The following is a 15,327-nucleotide window of genomic DNA, read 5'->3' as shown; positions in this document are numbered from 1 at the left end:
CCTGGGAAGAGAATTTATTATTATGCTTTTAAAGAATAAGGGGAAAATGCAACGGCGAAGCAGTAGAAAAGGCCACACTTCCAAGCAGACGTTAATCCTGGAGCAGAACATTTGGCTGGTGTGTACGTGCATCCTCTCTGCACGGTCAGGCTGCGTGCGGTGGTTTGGGGCTCATCTGAGACCACGTAGGGTTCTTTGGGTTGTAGCTGTGCACCCTGTCTGGAAGGGGAGAGGGGCAGAGAGGTGACCAACTAACAGAAATTAATAAAGGACCAAACTTCCTACCCTGAATTCAGGCAGCAAAGTCAGCATTTAACTTGGAGCCACTGGGTCAAAAGACCTGACCCTCCGAGGGGGAAGTTTTGTTCCAGGTGGCAGTGAGTTTTATGAAACTAGCTTTGGGAAACATGAGAAGCTTTCGGGCAACAGCTGCCGAGGGACTTCTGTGACGGGCTTATTCGTGTGTCTGGACACACGAGCAGGCAGGTAAGGGACGGGAAGATGTGATGGGACTTCTGTGACGGCAGTAGTGACAGTGAGCAGCACCACCTGAAGGCACTAGAGTGGCTTCAGTGAAATCAAGTTGATCTGAATCCAGTCCTAAGCAAACAAACGTTCATGTCATAAAAGCTTTGGTAACTTTGGCAGTCTCTGAGAGGAGCCGAGACCCAGTGGATCACCTCCAAGTTAGCATCTAAGCTCTATGAAGGAGCCCAGCTCTCCATTTCAGGGGTTGATCGGCATGAGAACGGGGTCCACGTAGCAGCACCCTGTGCTACTTCTGCCTGCCTGTAACTATTCTGCGAGGAACAATGGTCATAAGCTGATGGAGAATAGGTTTAGGTTAGAGATCAGAAGGCAATATTTTACAGTTAGGGTGGCCAGAATCTGGAACCAACTTCCCAGGGAAGTGGTCCTCGCCCCTACCTTGGGCAAATTCAAGAGGAGGTTGGATGATCACCTGTCTGGGGTCTTGTGACCCCAGCATTCATTCCTGCAGGGGGTCAGGCGAGATGGTCTGTTCAGGTCCCTCCTGACCCTAGCTACTATGAAACTGTGAGTAAAAGAGCAAGACTAGAAGCATTTCATGTCCAGCTGCAGCTGCCGCCTGGATTCGGGGGCAAGCAGAGCGCAGCTGCCAAAGGTGGAGTTGAGCCTGGGTGTCGGGACTCAAACCCTTCCCCATGAGGAGAAGGCTGTGAAATCCTCTTCAGGATTGCCTGTGAGGCCTTGACCAACGAGGCCTCTTCCCCCTTGTTCTGTTGCGGTGCCACAGGGTGGGTGGGATATTGGCTCGTTACTGACTCCGGATCGTTTACTAAACTACTTGCATCGCTCCTTTTTTTCTTGGCGGTTCCCAGCCAGCTGTGGACCAGGCCCAAATATGTCACGGGGTATGGCCAGGAAACAACGTGGGGGAAGTGTGGCTGAAGTGAATAAAATGCAGTGGGGAAAGACAAGGGGTTTCAGAGCGTATTTCCAAGAACCCCAAGCAAGACCTGGTTGTAAGAGTAGCAAGACACGTCCGTGGGCACAGGGATTGCTCACTCTCCCCGTTCTTAGCTGATGTACAAACCTAGACCGGATGCCTATAAGCAGCCATTGGACATTTGATATGAGGTCTGTTGACACCTTGGTTTGTTGGCTGGTAATGCAGTGAAGAAAAGGCTATGAACTTTTGGTATGAACTTGACCCTCCACAGGGAGTTGGGGCAGTGCTGCTGATTTTTTTTCCTTGACGCTGGGCTGGAGGCATCCTTGTACTGGCCTTGCATCTTCAGGGCCTGGGTTGGCGCTGGGGAGAGACTGTGGGGCACCCGGCAGTGGAGCTGGTGCATTTGTACTCGCATGGATGTGCGCTCTGCTCTGTGACTCCTCCGGCCCCTGGCCATCTATCAGCTTTCCTTGACATGCGTCTGTCTGCACGCATCTTATCCCTCTGCTGACTGTGCCGGGGCTTTTGGTAGTGGTGGTGAATATTTGCCTTTTTAAGAACTGCTGAGCCAGTGAGTTCATAGGAAAAGGTGTTTGAGTGGCGAGGGGACAGAAGAAGGTTAACTGAGTAGGACTGACCACGGTTTCTGGCTCCACAAGAAACATTTTCTGTGCACTGCATTGTTCTCCCTCGTCTCCGTAGGTGCAGATCCAGACCAAGAAAGTTGACCTTTCCAAAGTGTCTTCCAAGTGCGGCTCCAAAACGAATATCAAGCACAAGCCAGGTGAGTCTCCTGGCACGTCCTCCGTACGCTCTGCCAGGCTGTGAATATTGCGTGTCGTTACTACATAACTTGGGTTTGCAAAGGGACTGGTGAGGCAGATGGATGGTCGTCAAGCGGTGCCTAGTTACTTATGGATGCAACATAACATGGTAAAGAAGGGGCTGAGAATCAGAAGGCCTGGCCTCAGACTTTGACTGGTGACAGGAGCTCGGTGTTTAACTTTAGGCAAGCTGCTTAGCTCTCAGCCGTAAAGTCGCTTCCCTCCAGTTCCTCAGGGCACCGTTTGCACTGCCACTCTATGTATCATGTACAGAAGACCTGTCTCTGGAGTATCCTGGGGCTGTTCGCACCATGGATGTGTTGGATGGGAACGCAGCAGTCTCGCTGCACCAGTTCCTGCATGTCCGAGGTTTCCTTTGGGCTCCTAACCCGGCACCGACCAGACCTGGTTATGTGGGTTCAGTGTAGCTCAAATATAGGGTGTAACAGCTGGTGGCCAGTTACCTAAATCTGCTCGTTTCTGCAAGGGAGGTAAGATGACCAAGACCCTATGGGCAGGCCCCAGATGGTTGCTAGTTTTGCTATCAGGGCAGTTTTGTGCACCCAGGAGACCCCAATAAGGAAGTGTGCCTGCTTGAACATGAGTTTGCCTGTGCCTTTGTTCCCAAGAAGCCCCTGTGCCCAGCCCGGAGCCAGCTTTGTGCACAGCATCGCGGTTCAGTGCATCCAAAACTGCCTCCCTCTTTGAGAACACGGTGCCACAAACATGACCCCAGTCTGGGCAGCCCGCAGCAGTCACAAGTCGGACCCAACAATAACTGCTCTTGTCAGGGCTGATTAAAACGCAGCGCCCCTGCCAGACTTGTCTGCTGCATTGGATATCGAATGGAGTCTGCCGGGCCAGAAGGATGCTGGCCGGTCCGTCTGTGTAAAGCTGGGGCATTTCTTTAAAGCAGCAGCAGGCTGGAATGGCCAAGCTCGGGGCCTGTGCGGCACGGGAAAGCCCGTAGCTGCAGCCCCCATTGCCGAGCATGGCTGAAGCCCCAGCTCCGTGGCCCAGATCCAGCCTGTGGGCCAGGTTGCTGACTGAGTTCAATCAGTGCTTGGCAGAAACACCAGGTCGCTCTTGTGGCCACCTCCTGCTGCTCCAGCAGAGATTAGGGCACCCAGCCTCGGGACTGGAGGGGCCTCCCCTCCGTATCGGCTGCGCCGTGGGGTCACGGCGCGGATTGCGCTGCGGGCACTGGGGTCTGGCCGAATGGGACACGTGTCTTTCTGCCCCCGGCAGTGGTGTTCTGTGAAGGCAGCTCCTCTGCTGCAGCTGGCAGAGGAGGGAAGGGAAAGGGAGTGCGGGTCAGCTCAGGCACCCCGAAGGCCAGGCTTCGGGCCATTTGCAGACCCCTGCAGAAGAGAGTTGAGGTTGCAGACTTGGCCACGGGGCAGAGGCAGATGCAAGAGGACAGCTGGGGTTAGCAGCCCACCATGTCAGGCTGCTTGATCTCGACCTTTCCACCCCTCTGAAGGAGCGTGTTGGGGATGAGGATTGCAGGTGGTGGTGACGGCAGGCTTTTCGTGCGCTGCTTCGATGCACTTCTCCTGAGCCTTGGCTTTCTCTGAGCCAGTTTTTGCTCTAAGGTCTGATTCTGGAAGTCACGTTTGGTTCCACCGTGGCTTTGTCTGCACAGAGGGAGGCCTCCAGGTCCCTGTCTTGGCAGGGATCAGATTTGAGCCCGGGCCAGAGTTGGTGAAAGGCTGAGGCATGGGCATTGTTTCCCTGGCCTCCAGAGGAACCCGTGGGCTGACTGGTGATGGGGAAGGGGGACCAGGGCAGGCCTGGCTCAACTTAATGTGCTCTGAGCACCCCCAGCTCTGAAGCCAGCAGATGTTTGAGTTTCCCGCTCTCGCTGCAGGGGGAGGAGACATCAAGACTGAGAACCAGAAGCTGAACTTCAAGGAGAAACCGCAGGGGAAGGTGGGCTCCGTGGACAGCACGGGGCAAACCCCCACTGAAGGCCCGGTGAAGGTGGGTGCCACGTGCTGACCCGCGGCCAGGCGGGCCTCGAGCTCCTTCCACCTCCTTGTCTCATTCCTGCCCATCACCACCCTGACCGGGGCAGGAGCTGCGAGCCCAGGCTCCACTTCGAGCAGTCTGCTGCTGGACCCCCTCCAGGGTGCAGCCCACCCCGACCCTAGTGATGCCAGCACTATGCAAAACCTTCTGCACTAGATCCATAGTCAGGCCCGGGGTGGCATGAGTGCAGGGGAAACCTGCCTTCCAGCCCCCCTCCCTCCATGGTGGTGATTGATGGAGTAGGAGCTTGCGAGTCCAAGCTGTGTGTGTGTGTGCATAACTGTCCATCTTCTCGGAGCCACTGCCACTAATCGGAAGTACTCTCCCCACACCAGGCTGCTGAGATGTGTGTGTGCGGTGCTCTGGTAGGGATTTCACAGCAGCTGGTAATCCTTCGCAGGAGCTGGCTGGCTCCAAGCCTTCCTCTGCACACGAGGAAGAGTAGGTCCCTGCTTTCCCATGGCTTGCTGCCCTTGTTGTACACTTCTGTGCCGTAGCGATGTGGTATCCCATGCCCCCAGCTCTGCTTTGGGAATCTCGGGGCAGCATGTTGGAGTTTCAGTGTAACGGGGAGACAGCTGCATGTGGGCATGAATATGTCCTCTAAAATGTCCTTGTGTTAATAGTCAGTGCCCGGGCTGATGCAGCACCTATCGACCTGGTGCTGCAGATTGCCTCTTCAATTTGTCATCGGTGCCCATGGTTTAATTCGAAACGCTATTGCATCTGGAATCCTTTTGGGTCGGTTTTAGCTTCCGGGCAATGGGAGCTTGGCTGGCGAATGGCATTGAGCAGCTGCTAGGTTCAGGCAGAGGTAGGAGACGTGTATTCACAGTCCCCTGTTCCAGCCCGTGGGTTGTATGGACCGGTGCCACGTTGATGGCCTGAGTGCAGCATGCTGAGGGCTGCTCCTGCCCGTTGAGAGTCAACCTGTGGCATTAGTGGTGGGTGCGGGTCGCACAGACGTCCGTCACGCCCAGCCCTGGCTGACTTGCCGTGGGATTCCCATGTGCAGCTAGCAGCTCTCCCGCCGACCCTGCCCACGGACTAGCCTAGCTCTATTGCAGGCGTGCAGGCAGCGCGGCTTCCAGTTGAGAAAGGTGCTGCTTTTGGTTGTGGCTGATGTGGGAGCCCCCGGATCTGGGTCTTCCTTCTTGGACATGCAGGGACTTGTCCAGTCCCACACAGCTTCCATCAGCCAGGGCTACGGCCGTGTTTGTAAGGACTGAGGCTCGGGGAAGAAATCGTAGAGGAGCAGGGCTTGAAGGGACTTCCATGGGTCATCTAGTCCAACCCCAAGAAGAGGGGCAGAGGGCAGGGTGCCTCTGCTGCATGAACAGCCCTTCGCGTTGGCGAGCATGGGGGAATAGAGCCCGGCCTCCGTTCCACGCCACATCCGTCTCCCTCGACTCATGCTTGTCCTTCCCGATCCCGTTGTTTCGTTGTAGACCGAGGAGAGCAAAGAGGCAGCGCTGCCAGCTGTAGCCCCCCTGGACGGAGCGGCGGCTGTGCCCCTGGCGGGCGGCATCACACAGGAGAACGGAGTGGGGCCGGCTGTGCCCGCGGCTGCGGGTGGTGGTGACCAAAGGGACAGTCAGAGCTTCGACACTCAGATACAAGAAACAAGTAAGTGGCAGCGCCCCGTGGCCTGGCCGTGCCCGAGCACCCCGCTTGCCTCTGCTTGTTTGTAGCAATGTCTCTGCCGCTGCTGCTGCCGCCTCATGTTTAATGGAGAAAATTGCCTTTTATTTTCCAGGCATCTAATGATGACATTCTGGTATCGTCTTCCGTCCCCTGTCCCTCCCCCTGCCTGTGTCTCCTCTGCTGTCCCCTCCCTCCCCCCCCTTGTGTCGCTGCAGATTGAACCCCACCAGCTGACGTTCCGTGAGAAGGCCACGGCTCGCACGGACCACGGAGCGGACACCGTCGTCGCCAACCCCCAACCTCCCCAGCAGCACCTCCGCCCGGCGCGGCGCGGCCGCCGCCTCGTCACCACTGCACCAGCCGGCTCCCCTTGCAGAAGACCTTTCTGCAGCGCTTTCTCAGCAAGGCTTGTGACTCCCCCAGGTCCCCCCCCCCCCCCCCACACCGCGCTCCCAGGGGGACTCAGCTTGGCCTCCTTAACCCGGCGCCTGGCTCTAGAGGAGAAGGGCACCGCACGCGAGCAGGGCTAGCTTCCTTTCGGGGAGGCTGCCTCGGTCTCCATCGTCCTGACAGCCGCCCCCTGTCCCGCGCCACCCTCTCCTCTCTTCACCCGACGTCCTTGCGCTGAGGCGGCTCTCGGGGCGAGCTCGAGGGTCAGGCTTCTGCCTTCAGGACAGGGGGCCGGGGATCTGTCAGCCGAAGGGGTGTTTAAGCCAGCCCTGGGTCGGGGGGCCATTGAGCCTTGCTCCGTCGCTGCCTGCGGGCCACAGCCAGGCTGGAGTTAATGGGGAAAAGCTGTGACCTTCCTCTCTTTTTTGTTGGTTTTTTTTGTGTCCCCCTTGCTGCTTGAGTTTCTGCTGTTCCTATTGAATGACGGTATAGATCACACACACACACACACACGTACATACACACGCTAGGCTGTTTTAACTGTTGACTTTCACCTTTTACTCTTTTCGTGACAGTGTTGATGATTTCTCAAGCTGCGGCCCCTTCCCTTCCCGCTCTCACCTGGTTTCGCTCTCTCTTTCCCCTTCTTCCCCTAACCATAGGAGAGTAAAGACATTAACCGCTGCTGCAGTGCTGGCTTCTTACCGACATATCCAGCCATTGTAACTGGGTTTCTTTTTTTCTTTATTGTTGAGATTTATTTTTTTGTTTGTTTGTTTTTAATATTTTAAAATAATGGAGCAAATTCATGGGAATAAGCCATGTCTGAAGGGAAGGGCACGAGAACGAGCTAGCGGGAAGTCTCTTGCCGCAGCCGTTCCACCAGGCCCCGCGCTGACTTCGCGGGGAGCCGGGGCGCGAGTGCCTGGCGCGCCCCCGCGGGCCGCGTTGCCAGCCCCAGTGGGTGCTCCAGCACCTGCCCTGCCCGTGCAGCAGCTCCTGCGAGGTCAGCGAGGGGGAAGGCGGTTTATTTATGAACTCGGATAACCACCGCCCTGCTCGCTGGCCGGAGGCTGGTGGCTGGGAGAGACGCGAGACTGCTTGCACGAGGGTGCCGCGGGTTAGCGCGGGCTGCGTGTTGAGGCAAGGGAAAGGTTGGCAACGATGGGCCGGGTGACCCGATCACCCGGCTGGGACGAGACCTGGCGGGAGAACGGAGAAGCCGCCTCCCGTCCAGAAAGTGGGGAGCAGAAAGTCTGCGGAGGGCCGGGGGGGCTGAGCCTTGGCGCGGCACGGGCCGGGTCGGCAGGCGGTGGGGGCCGGCCCTTGCTCTGGAGGGTTCTGGGTTGTGGTCCGAGCTCCTTGTTTTACGTTGCGAACGACACTAAAGAAAGGAACTGTAAATAAACCTCGTGCGCTCAAGTCCAACTAACACAAAGCAGCAAGCAGATAACGAAACACTGGGATCAAAGGTAGCTGGAGGCAGACTTCCACCGGGGGCCGGCCGGGCTGGGCTGGGTGGGACTGGGGGTCCGCGAGGCAGTGGTGGCGGCATCCCCGCCTGGTGGGAATACTTGTTTGGGAAGCTGCCGCCGGCGCGACCGCCCGGAGCCTGTATTTACACACAAAGACTCTTATTGCACTTGTATTTTTATATTAAAGTTTGCATGATTTCTAATAAAACGGCATTAAAGTGTGCTAGTTGGCATCCAAGTGGTCTGCTAGTTGCGTTAAGTGCTTTTTTCCTCTCCAGGCGAAATTCGATAAGCAATGCAGATTTGCACCTGACCGGGGCGGTTATATATACCCCAGCCCTCACACCGCTCCCCCACCTCTCCCCCTCCCTTCATTGCACATGCACACTCATCCCAGGACCAGGGACAAGCACCCAAGCTGCTCACATTCGCCTGCCCACGTGCTCGGCTGCGGTGTGGCTGCCTGCCTCTGTCGCCATTCCCTAGGGGGGCCATCGGCAAAGCACTAATACCCTCGTCCCCCCTCGCCCCGTCCGCTCTCCTTGCGCTTGCTCCGCGGGTGTGCCAGCCGGGCTGCAGGTGGAGGCAGCAAGGGCAGCGCCATGTCTCTCAAACCCAAGCAGCTGCTCCCCAGCCCTCCGTGGTGGAGGACACAGAGCGGCTGCGCTTGCTGTCCCTCTCCCTCAGCCCGGCGAGGAGCCCTCGATGTCCAGCACGGCCCCGGGTGGGAGAGCGGCGCTGCGTTGCGATGCGCGAGGCACCGCCACAGCCCCTCTCCCTCCGAAGCTGCTGGCTCTTACCATCCCTCACCCCTGCATGTGGCCTGTGGGTGTATATATCACTGCCCTTCTTTGAGGCTTCCTCTTCCTCGGTTACTAAATTTTAAACACCGGCTGGTCCTTCGAAACCTGCCGATGCCAACACTTGAACTGCAGAGAAGGTGGTAGAGGGGGTTGGAGGTCTCCGGCGTCGGCTTTGCTTCCCGAAGCAATAACGGGGTCTGCTTGACAGGGTGACAGGAGGGTGGGTGCGCGTCACCCGGAGCAGGCCTCCCCGTGGGCCGGGGCAGCGAGAAATCCCGGGCAGCGAGACGCCGGCTCCGGGTGATGCACCAGGGGCAGCTCCGAGGCAGGGCCCAGCCGGGCAGGTTGGGCTCGAGCGCGGCAAAGGGAAGCGGGATGCTGGCAGGCCGCGGGGGCGTTTGGTTCGGAGCACGGGGCAGCGCTGGGCCTCCTCGAGGTTCTCCCGTCCCCGGGGTCCCGGGGTGGGGAAGGCTTGCGCTGAGGGCAGGTGGAAACTTCGCACTTCAGGTTTTATGGCTGCAGAAACAAAACCCTCTTTTTTTTTTTTGCAAAGGATGGTGCATTTCTCCCCCCAGGATGTGACCCGGCGAATTTACGGGGTGCAGGTTTAGGAGAAGAGCCCGGGCCACGGTGCAGAGCCGTCTTACAGCCCCGGCCACAGACCGACCTCCACTTCTGTGCCTGCGTGGGGCTGAGTCGAGCTAGGCCTGGATCCCGGGGGAGGACGGAGCTCGGGAGGTTTCCTGTTTTAACCATCTTTTGTGTTTGTTTTAAAGAAAGAGCTGGACCTGCTGCTCGCCCGGGAACGGGGCGAAGCCTGCGGTGGACGTGACTTGCTTCCCCGCGGAGGGATGGGAGCAAAAGCGGAGTTAGGCAGAGACCGTAACAGCAAGGGGGCAGTAGGCATCCGGGCCATTTCAGTCGTTAGACTATCAACCCCGAGGTCACCTCCCTGCTCCCATCGCTCTTCCCTGCCGAGGGCAGGGGTAGCAGGGTCGGCGCGACTCCTGGCCGGGGTGGAGGCTTTCTCCAGCTGCCTCCTTGTCCGTGCGGGGCAACGGTCCACGCGCAGGGCTCCCAGCGCCCTGGCGTCCCAGGTGAATCGGGCTGGGCTGGCAGGACAGGAGAGTACTGGGGGCTCTCGGGGTGGTCCTAGGACAAGGTCAGACATTCCCTGTGCGGCTTGAATTAGGTGTGTATGTGCAAGTTCCCGGGCCGAGATTCCTCTCGCAAACCCCAGCACTCCCTGCGGGTTGCTTGGCGCGGGGTCTCTGGTATCGGCAAGGTGGCGGTGCGGTGCGGGAGCACAGGGACCTGGTTGAAGGCAGGTGTGGGCTGCAAGGAGCACGTCCCACGGGGATATCCGGGCCACGGTGGACTTGACTCCTGCCGGCTGGGGCGTAGTCACCCCCCAAAGCGCCCGTCTGCGCAGGAACGTGACGGCCTCCCCGTCGGCAAGGAGCAGCTCCATGGTGGCCGTGCGATGGCGTTCCTGCGGGCAGCGCCGGGCGCGGCATGGTGGGGTCCGTGGTTGGCTGAAGCAGTACGTGGCGAGGACGGGCAGCGGTGTGGATGGCGTTGGGGCATGGCATGCAGCGGTGCGTGTGTTGAGCGTGGGCGCGCGCTAGCTGGAAACATTGGGGCGTCGGCGGGAGCAGAGGGCTTCTCGGTGCCGGTGGCAGCTTGGTGGACTCGTGCATGCCGGGGCCCTGCATCCTCTTGTAGCTCGGGGACATCAGCAGCACTCGGGGAGCTTCTTCCCTTGCCAAGCAAAGGATATTCAAATACACGGGTGCCCAGACTTGTGGCCGCGGGGCAGGAGCCTGGGGCTGGCACGGCAGGGCTCTGGGACTGCCCTCCAGGTGCCACAGCCTCCCCAGTGGGGTTTCATCCCTCTGCTCCTTGCGTCAGGCCCGTGCTGGGCAGGGGGTGTGGATGGGGTGCTAGGCTAGCACTCCCGCAGGCACGGTGGCCTGTGGCAAGCACTACGGTCTCCGCAGGCGTCTCCTGCTCGGAGCCCTTTCCTTGTGCCACTCGTGCAGCTGGCACCAGGGAGAAGGACCCGGGCCACGGGCTGCCAGTCGGCGTCCTTTCGGCATTGCAGGCCTGGGGAAACGGGGAGGTGCCGGAGAGCAGGAGAAGCTGAGCTGGAGGTTTGCCGTGGGAAGGCAGCAGCAAGCAGCACCCCCGATCCCCCTCCAGCGCCGAGCTGGGCTCTAGGTTCGGCGTTGGCCGACACGAGTCTCTCTCTCACCGATTTCACTTAGTAACAGGTTGGTGTCTCGTGTGACCCACTCACCGGGCCCCCGTCCTCAGCACTCAGTGTTGCCTGCAGACTCCGCTCCCCCTTCACGTAGGTACAGAGATGAGGACGTGGTGGGGAAAGGCTGGAAGGAGACTGGAAGAGGAGGTGGATGCAGAGGCAGGCGCGGTCTGGGCATGGGGCCAGGAGTAAGGAAGCTTGGAGTTCGAATCCTGGCTCCCTCTGGTCTTGGCAACTCCATTTCCCTGCCTCAGTTCCCCCATCTGCAAAACGGGGAGAATAATACTTGCCTCGCAGGGCTGCTGTGAGGCTGCTCAGTGTGTGTGTGACGCTCTCAGTGTTCAGTATTACTATGATTTTGTGTTGTAGGCGTAGTATGCCGACGCTCCGGCCCCTCTCGTCGGGCAGACTCCCCCTAACGCTGGAGGGGAGCATGGAGCCGACCCCGCACGGCCGCGACCGTGCAACCAACTCTTGCTGTAATGTCGAGTGTGCTGATGGCCCAGTGCTGTGGGGGGCGACGCTGATGGGAGGGGGGAGGTTTTGCATGGATGTAAAGGCTGAGACGACAGGCGTGGGACGGGGCAGGGGGGTTTGCCCCTCTTGCCGCCACCGGGGAGGGAGTTCATCGTGGTTGCTTTTGCCTTTCTGTTCCACCCTCCTCTCGGGCTGTGTACGACTGTCTCCATTAGCAGCATTTCCTGATTTTTGACGTTGTGATTCTTACTATTGTAAAGGATTGAAATAAAGCTTCTAGATGTTCAACCTTGGCCCCAGTGTGAGGTCGCATTTCTTGAGGGAGCGAGATGTGCGGCTGGAAAGCCAACCCCCGGGCTGTGCCTGGTGCTGTACGAACCGGGCTCTGCTCCTTGCCCTGCCGTAGCACCGGCCATCCCCAGAGGGTCCTGAGCTGTCGTGGGTGAGTCACTCAGGCTATAAGCAGACGTCTCATTTTCCTGATTTTTGTCTCAGGTTTGGCCCAGATCAAAAAAATGACCGAGAGTCACGGTCATTTACACACGTCACCCTTCCACGCTGCATTGCTGCTCCTTCGCCAGCTGGGAGCCGGCCGGTGAGAGCTCACACCCTGGCTGGCTTGTTCCTGCAATAAACCGTGGTGCCTGTACAGATGGACAGCAGGGCGTCCTGAGAAGCACTGGCACATCGCTCCACCACACGGCAAGGGGGACTTGAAGTGGCACAGTGGATGTGTCCGGCACTGTATTCCCAGGACAAGTGGATTTCTCCCAGGACCAATGTGATATCTGTTCACAGCCTCCTACCCCAGCCTTCCCTCACGCCTGGCCTGGCCACGGTTGCCAACCCAAGAATTAATTTTTTTTACTGACATGGAATTTTTTTTACTGATGTGCTTTTAATGTCCATAAAAAATAAATGCAAGTGCAAGGGTATTTCTACCTCCATTTGCCCAGCCCCACACCCTGCAGGTCTCTGATGAACACAACGCTGGGCTGTGGGGCCAGCCTGGCATCGCTCACAGGATCCTCCTGCATGCGTCAGGGAAGAAACCAGCTCCCTGCTCTGTGCACGGAGGTCATGGCCTCCATGTGCTTGCTGGTACCGCAGCCCTGCTGGAGTGGGCCTGGGCTGGCTCCGTGGGGGGCTCTGAAAGCCCCTGTGGCCCAAGGCAAGGCACTGCAGGGAACGGCACGTGGGCCCCCTGGAGATGTGGGCTGAGTAGCTGAGCTAGTCCCCCATTCCCTCCCCTCTCCCCCACAGATGCATTGTGGTCCTGGCTGCCTGGGACCAAGCTGTGCAGCGTGTCACTGCTGGGGAAAAGAGGCCTGGGATAGTGCTGCCACAACCCTCACCCTGCCCTAGTGATCTTGCAGCTCACCCCCACACTCGTGTCCCTGCTGCCCCCATCCCAGCACACCGCTGCTCCCTTCTAGCCACAGCCTCCTGCCTAGGCACGTGCCAGGTGCACAGCTGTCAGGGCAGCAATTCCCAAGCAGGAGCCACGACACCCAGGGGTGCCATGAGCTTCTTTCAGGGGTGCTGCACAATGTCAGCTCTGCAAGGCAGGCCAACAGGAGTTGCCCACTAAGCTCAGGGAGTGCAAATAGGGACCCAGAGGGCACGTCTGTGTGTGCAATGAGTGCGCCTGAATTTTCTGTGCATAGCTCAGGGGCATTAGACTCTGCCCCTGCAACCATCTGAACCTGTGGCTGCTGGGAGCAAATTCAATTTAGGGCTGCTCCTGCTCTGCCCTCTGCAGCACCCAGGGGCAGCTCCAGGCTCCGCTGGGTGCCAGCCCAGGACTGGCAGGGGCACGGGGGCTGGTCCTTATCTCCACAGGGCTGGTGAGCAGTGTCCTGCTGAGCTGCCACCACACTCCCCATCTGCTGTGGCAATTTGCTCCTGGTCGGCATCTGTATGTGCACTTCGGTGCATTGGTGTAATGTGCTGATTTCTAGTACCTGTAGCTACAGGTGCTAGAAAGCAGCACAGTGGACTAATCTACCATGCTGTATTTGCTCACAGATGTAGACAGTGACACTTTACTGCTTATTAAATGAGTCTAATGTCCAGTAAAGCATCTTGTCCGTGCACCCAGAATGGCACGAGCGCTCTGCCTGCAGGCTTGGCCGCAGGGGGATTGCTCTAGGGCTATTCTGTACTCCCAAAAGGCGTGAAAATGAAGAGCTGGCGTTTCCTAAGGGGACCTCGAGCCCACAAAGGGGGAGCCTGGGAACGCCGAGAGCCCCCAGCTCCGAGGCAGCGAAAGGGTCCCAGTGACAGCACATGGCTTGGAAGGGGAGAACGGGGGTCCGCGAGCCCTACAAAGCTCGGGGTGCTGTGCCCCACCTCCACAGGTGCTGCTCTGCTCCCGCTGCCCCTTGCCCTCCCTGCAAGCTGCAGCTTCAATCAGCCTGATGTCTTCAGCCTGATTTGTACGGAGGGTTCATTCCCCTCACTAACGGGTGCATTTCGCCTGGTTATTTCCAAGCCCTCAGTGTATTTATGGACAATTGAAAATGGCCAAGCATGGGGCCAGAGCGGTGCCAGGCCGCCTCGGAGCAGCACGGCAGTATAGAGTGGGAGTGTAAGTGTGTGCACGCGCGGGTGTGTGTACACCCCCTGTACCTCCTACCGGCCTGGCATCAGCCCCAGCATGTGGGCCTGCAGCTGCGGCAGGCTGGCGTGTCCCCAAAATCCCCAGGCTCGAGGGCTTTGGAGGCGGGGTGCGGTCCCGAGGGGGGGTTGTGTTGCAAGTATCCCCATCTCCCAACCGACCCGAAGCCGCAGGGGAGCTGCAGCAGCCCGTGTCCTGCGTCTGTGAAATGTCAACGTGCACGGAGGTCGTGGGTGGAGGAGCACACCCCCACTAGAGGAAGGTAAACACCACCCCGGCCAATCTGTCCGTGGGGAAAAAATCCTTCCTGACCCCAAACGTGGAGATGGGGCTGATCCTGAGCAGAGAGGCCAGACCCGCTAGCCGGCAATTAGCACAACTCAGTCAGTCCCCAACCTTGGCTGCAGCCAGCACCTGATGCCTCTGGGGCAGCTTAAAAACACCCTGACACACAGCAGGGAAAGTGGGGAACAGGGGCAATCAGCCAAGCACAGACCCCCGGTAAATCCCTGGGGTAGAAAATAGACATCGCTGCACCTAACCCCCGCCCTGCCCCCCGATCAGCGTGACCACCCCCAGCCACGCCATGCCACGGCCACCGTTTCCCTGGCGTCTCATCTTCCGCTCTCACCCTCACTTTGCTTTTCACCATGCTTTCCATTTTGCTTACAAACCCTTCTTCATCTTCCCCACCGGTGTGACGGCTGCCGAGCACAGAGCCGATGCTTATAGCTACTGCCCTGCATGCTGCCAAGGGAGATGAGTCTCAGGGGAGGAAGACACCAGGCTGGGACAGAGGGACATGAGCCCATCCATGGGACCCAAGTAACTATAGGCCTGTAAGCCTCACCTCGGTGCTCGGGACGCTCTTGGAGAGGATCATCAAGGAGCATATCTGTGGGGGGGGGCTGCAGGGGAGATCATGCTCGGGGGCAATCAGCATGGGTTCAGCAAAGGCAGGTCCTGCCAGACCAACCTGATTGTCTTTTATGACCAAGTAACTAAATCCTTGGATGATGGTGTCGCCATGGACGTAGTCTTTCTAGACTTTAAGAAGGCCTTTGGCACTGTCTCTCACCTCATCCTCATTAATAAATTATGCGACTGCGGCATCGATGCCTGCACAGTTGGATGGGTAAAACACTGGCTGATGGGGCGCACCCAGAGAGTAGTGGTGGACGGGTTGTACTCAGCCTGGCGAGATGCGAGCAGTGGGGTCTCCCAGGGCTCGGTCCTCGGGCCCGCACTGTTTAACATCTTCATCAGCGACTTGGACGAGGGGGTGGAAAGCACGCTGTCCAAGTTTGCTGATGACACTAAGATGTGAGGCGAGGTGGACACACTTGAAGGGAGAGAGAGGCTGCA

General features: G+C 58.6%; 1 protein-coding gene across 1 annotated transcript in view; it reads left to right on the top strand.

Annotated features, from left to right (window-relative positions):
* The window catches only part of MAP4 (microtubule associated protein 4), a 164,922-nt gene extending 153,287 nt beyond the window's left edge, over positions 1-11,635 (top strand). The window contains 4 exon segments of the mRNA XM_014525701.2: positions 2,138-2,219; positions 4,130-4,242; positions 5,739-5,916; positions 6,150-11,635. Of these exon segments, the coding sequence (XP_014381187.2) occupies positions 2,138-2,219; positions 4,130-4,242; positions 5,739-5,916; positions 6,150-6,154 (378 nt within the window). The 3' untranslated portion in view covers positions 6,155-11,635.
* The last annotated feature ends 3,692 nt before the right edge of the window (positions 11,636-15,327 follow it).

The sequence above is a fragment of the Alligator sinensis genome, unplaced genomic scaffold (assembly GCF_000455745.1).
Source record: "Alligator sinensis unplaced genomic scaffold, ASM45574v1 scaffold1296_1, whole genome shotgun sequence".
NCBI classification, from domain to species: domain Eukaryota; kingdom Metazoa; phylum Chordata; order Crocodylia; family Alligatoridae; genus Alligator; species Alligator sinensis.
This window is presented reverse-complemented; position numbering and strand designations above follow the sequence as displayed.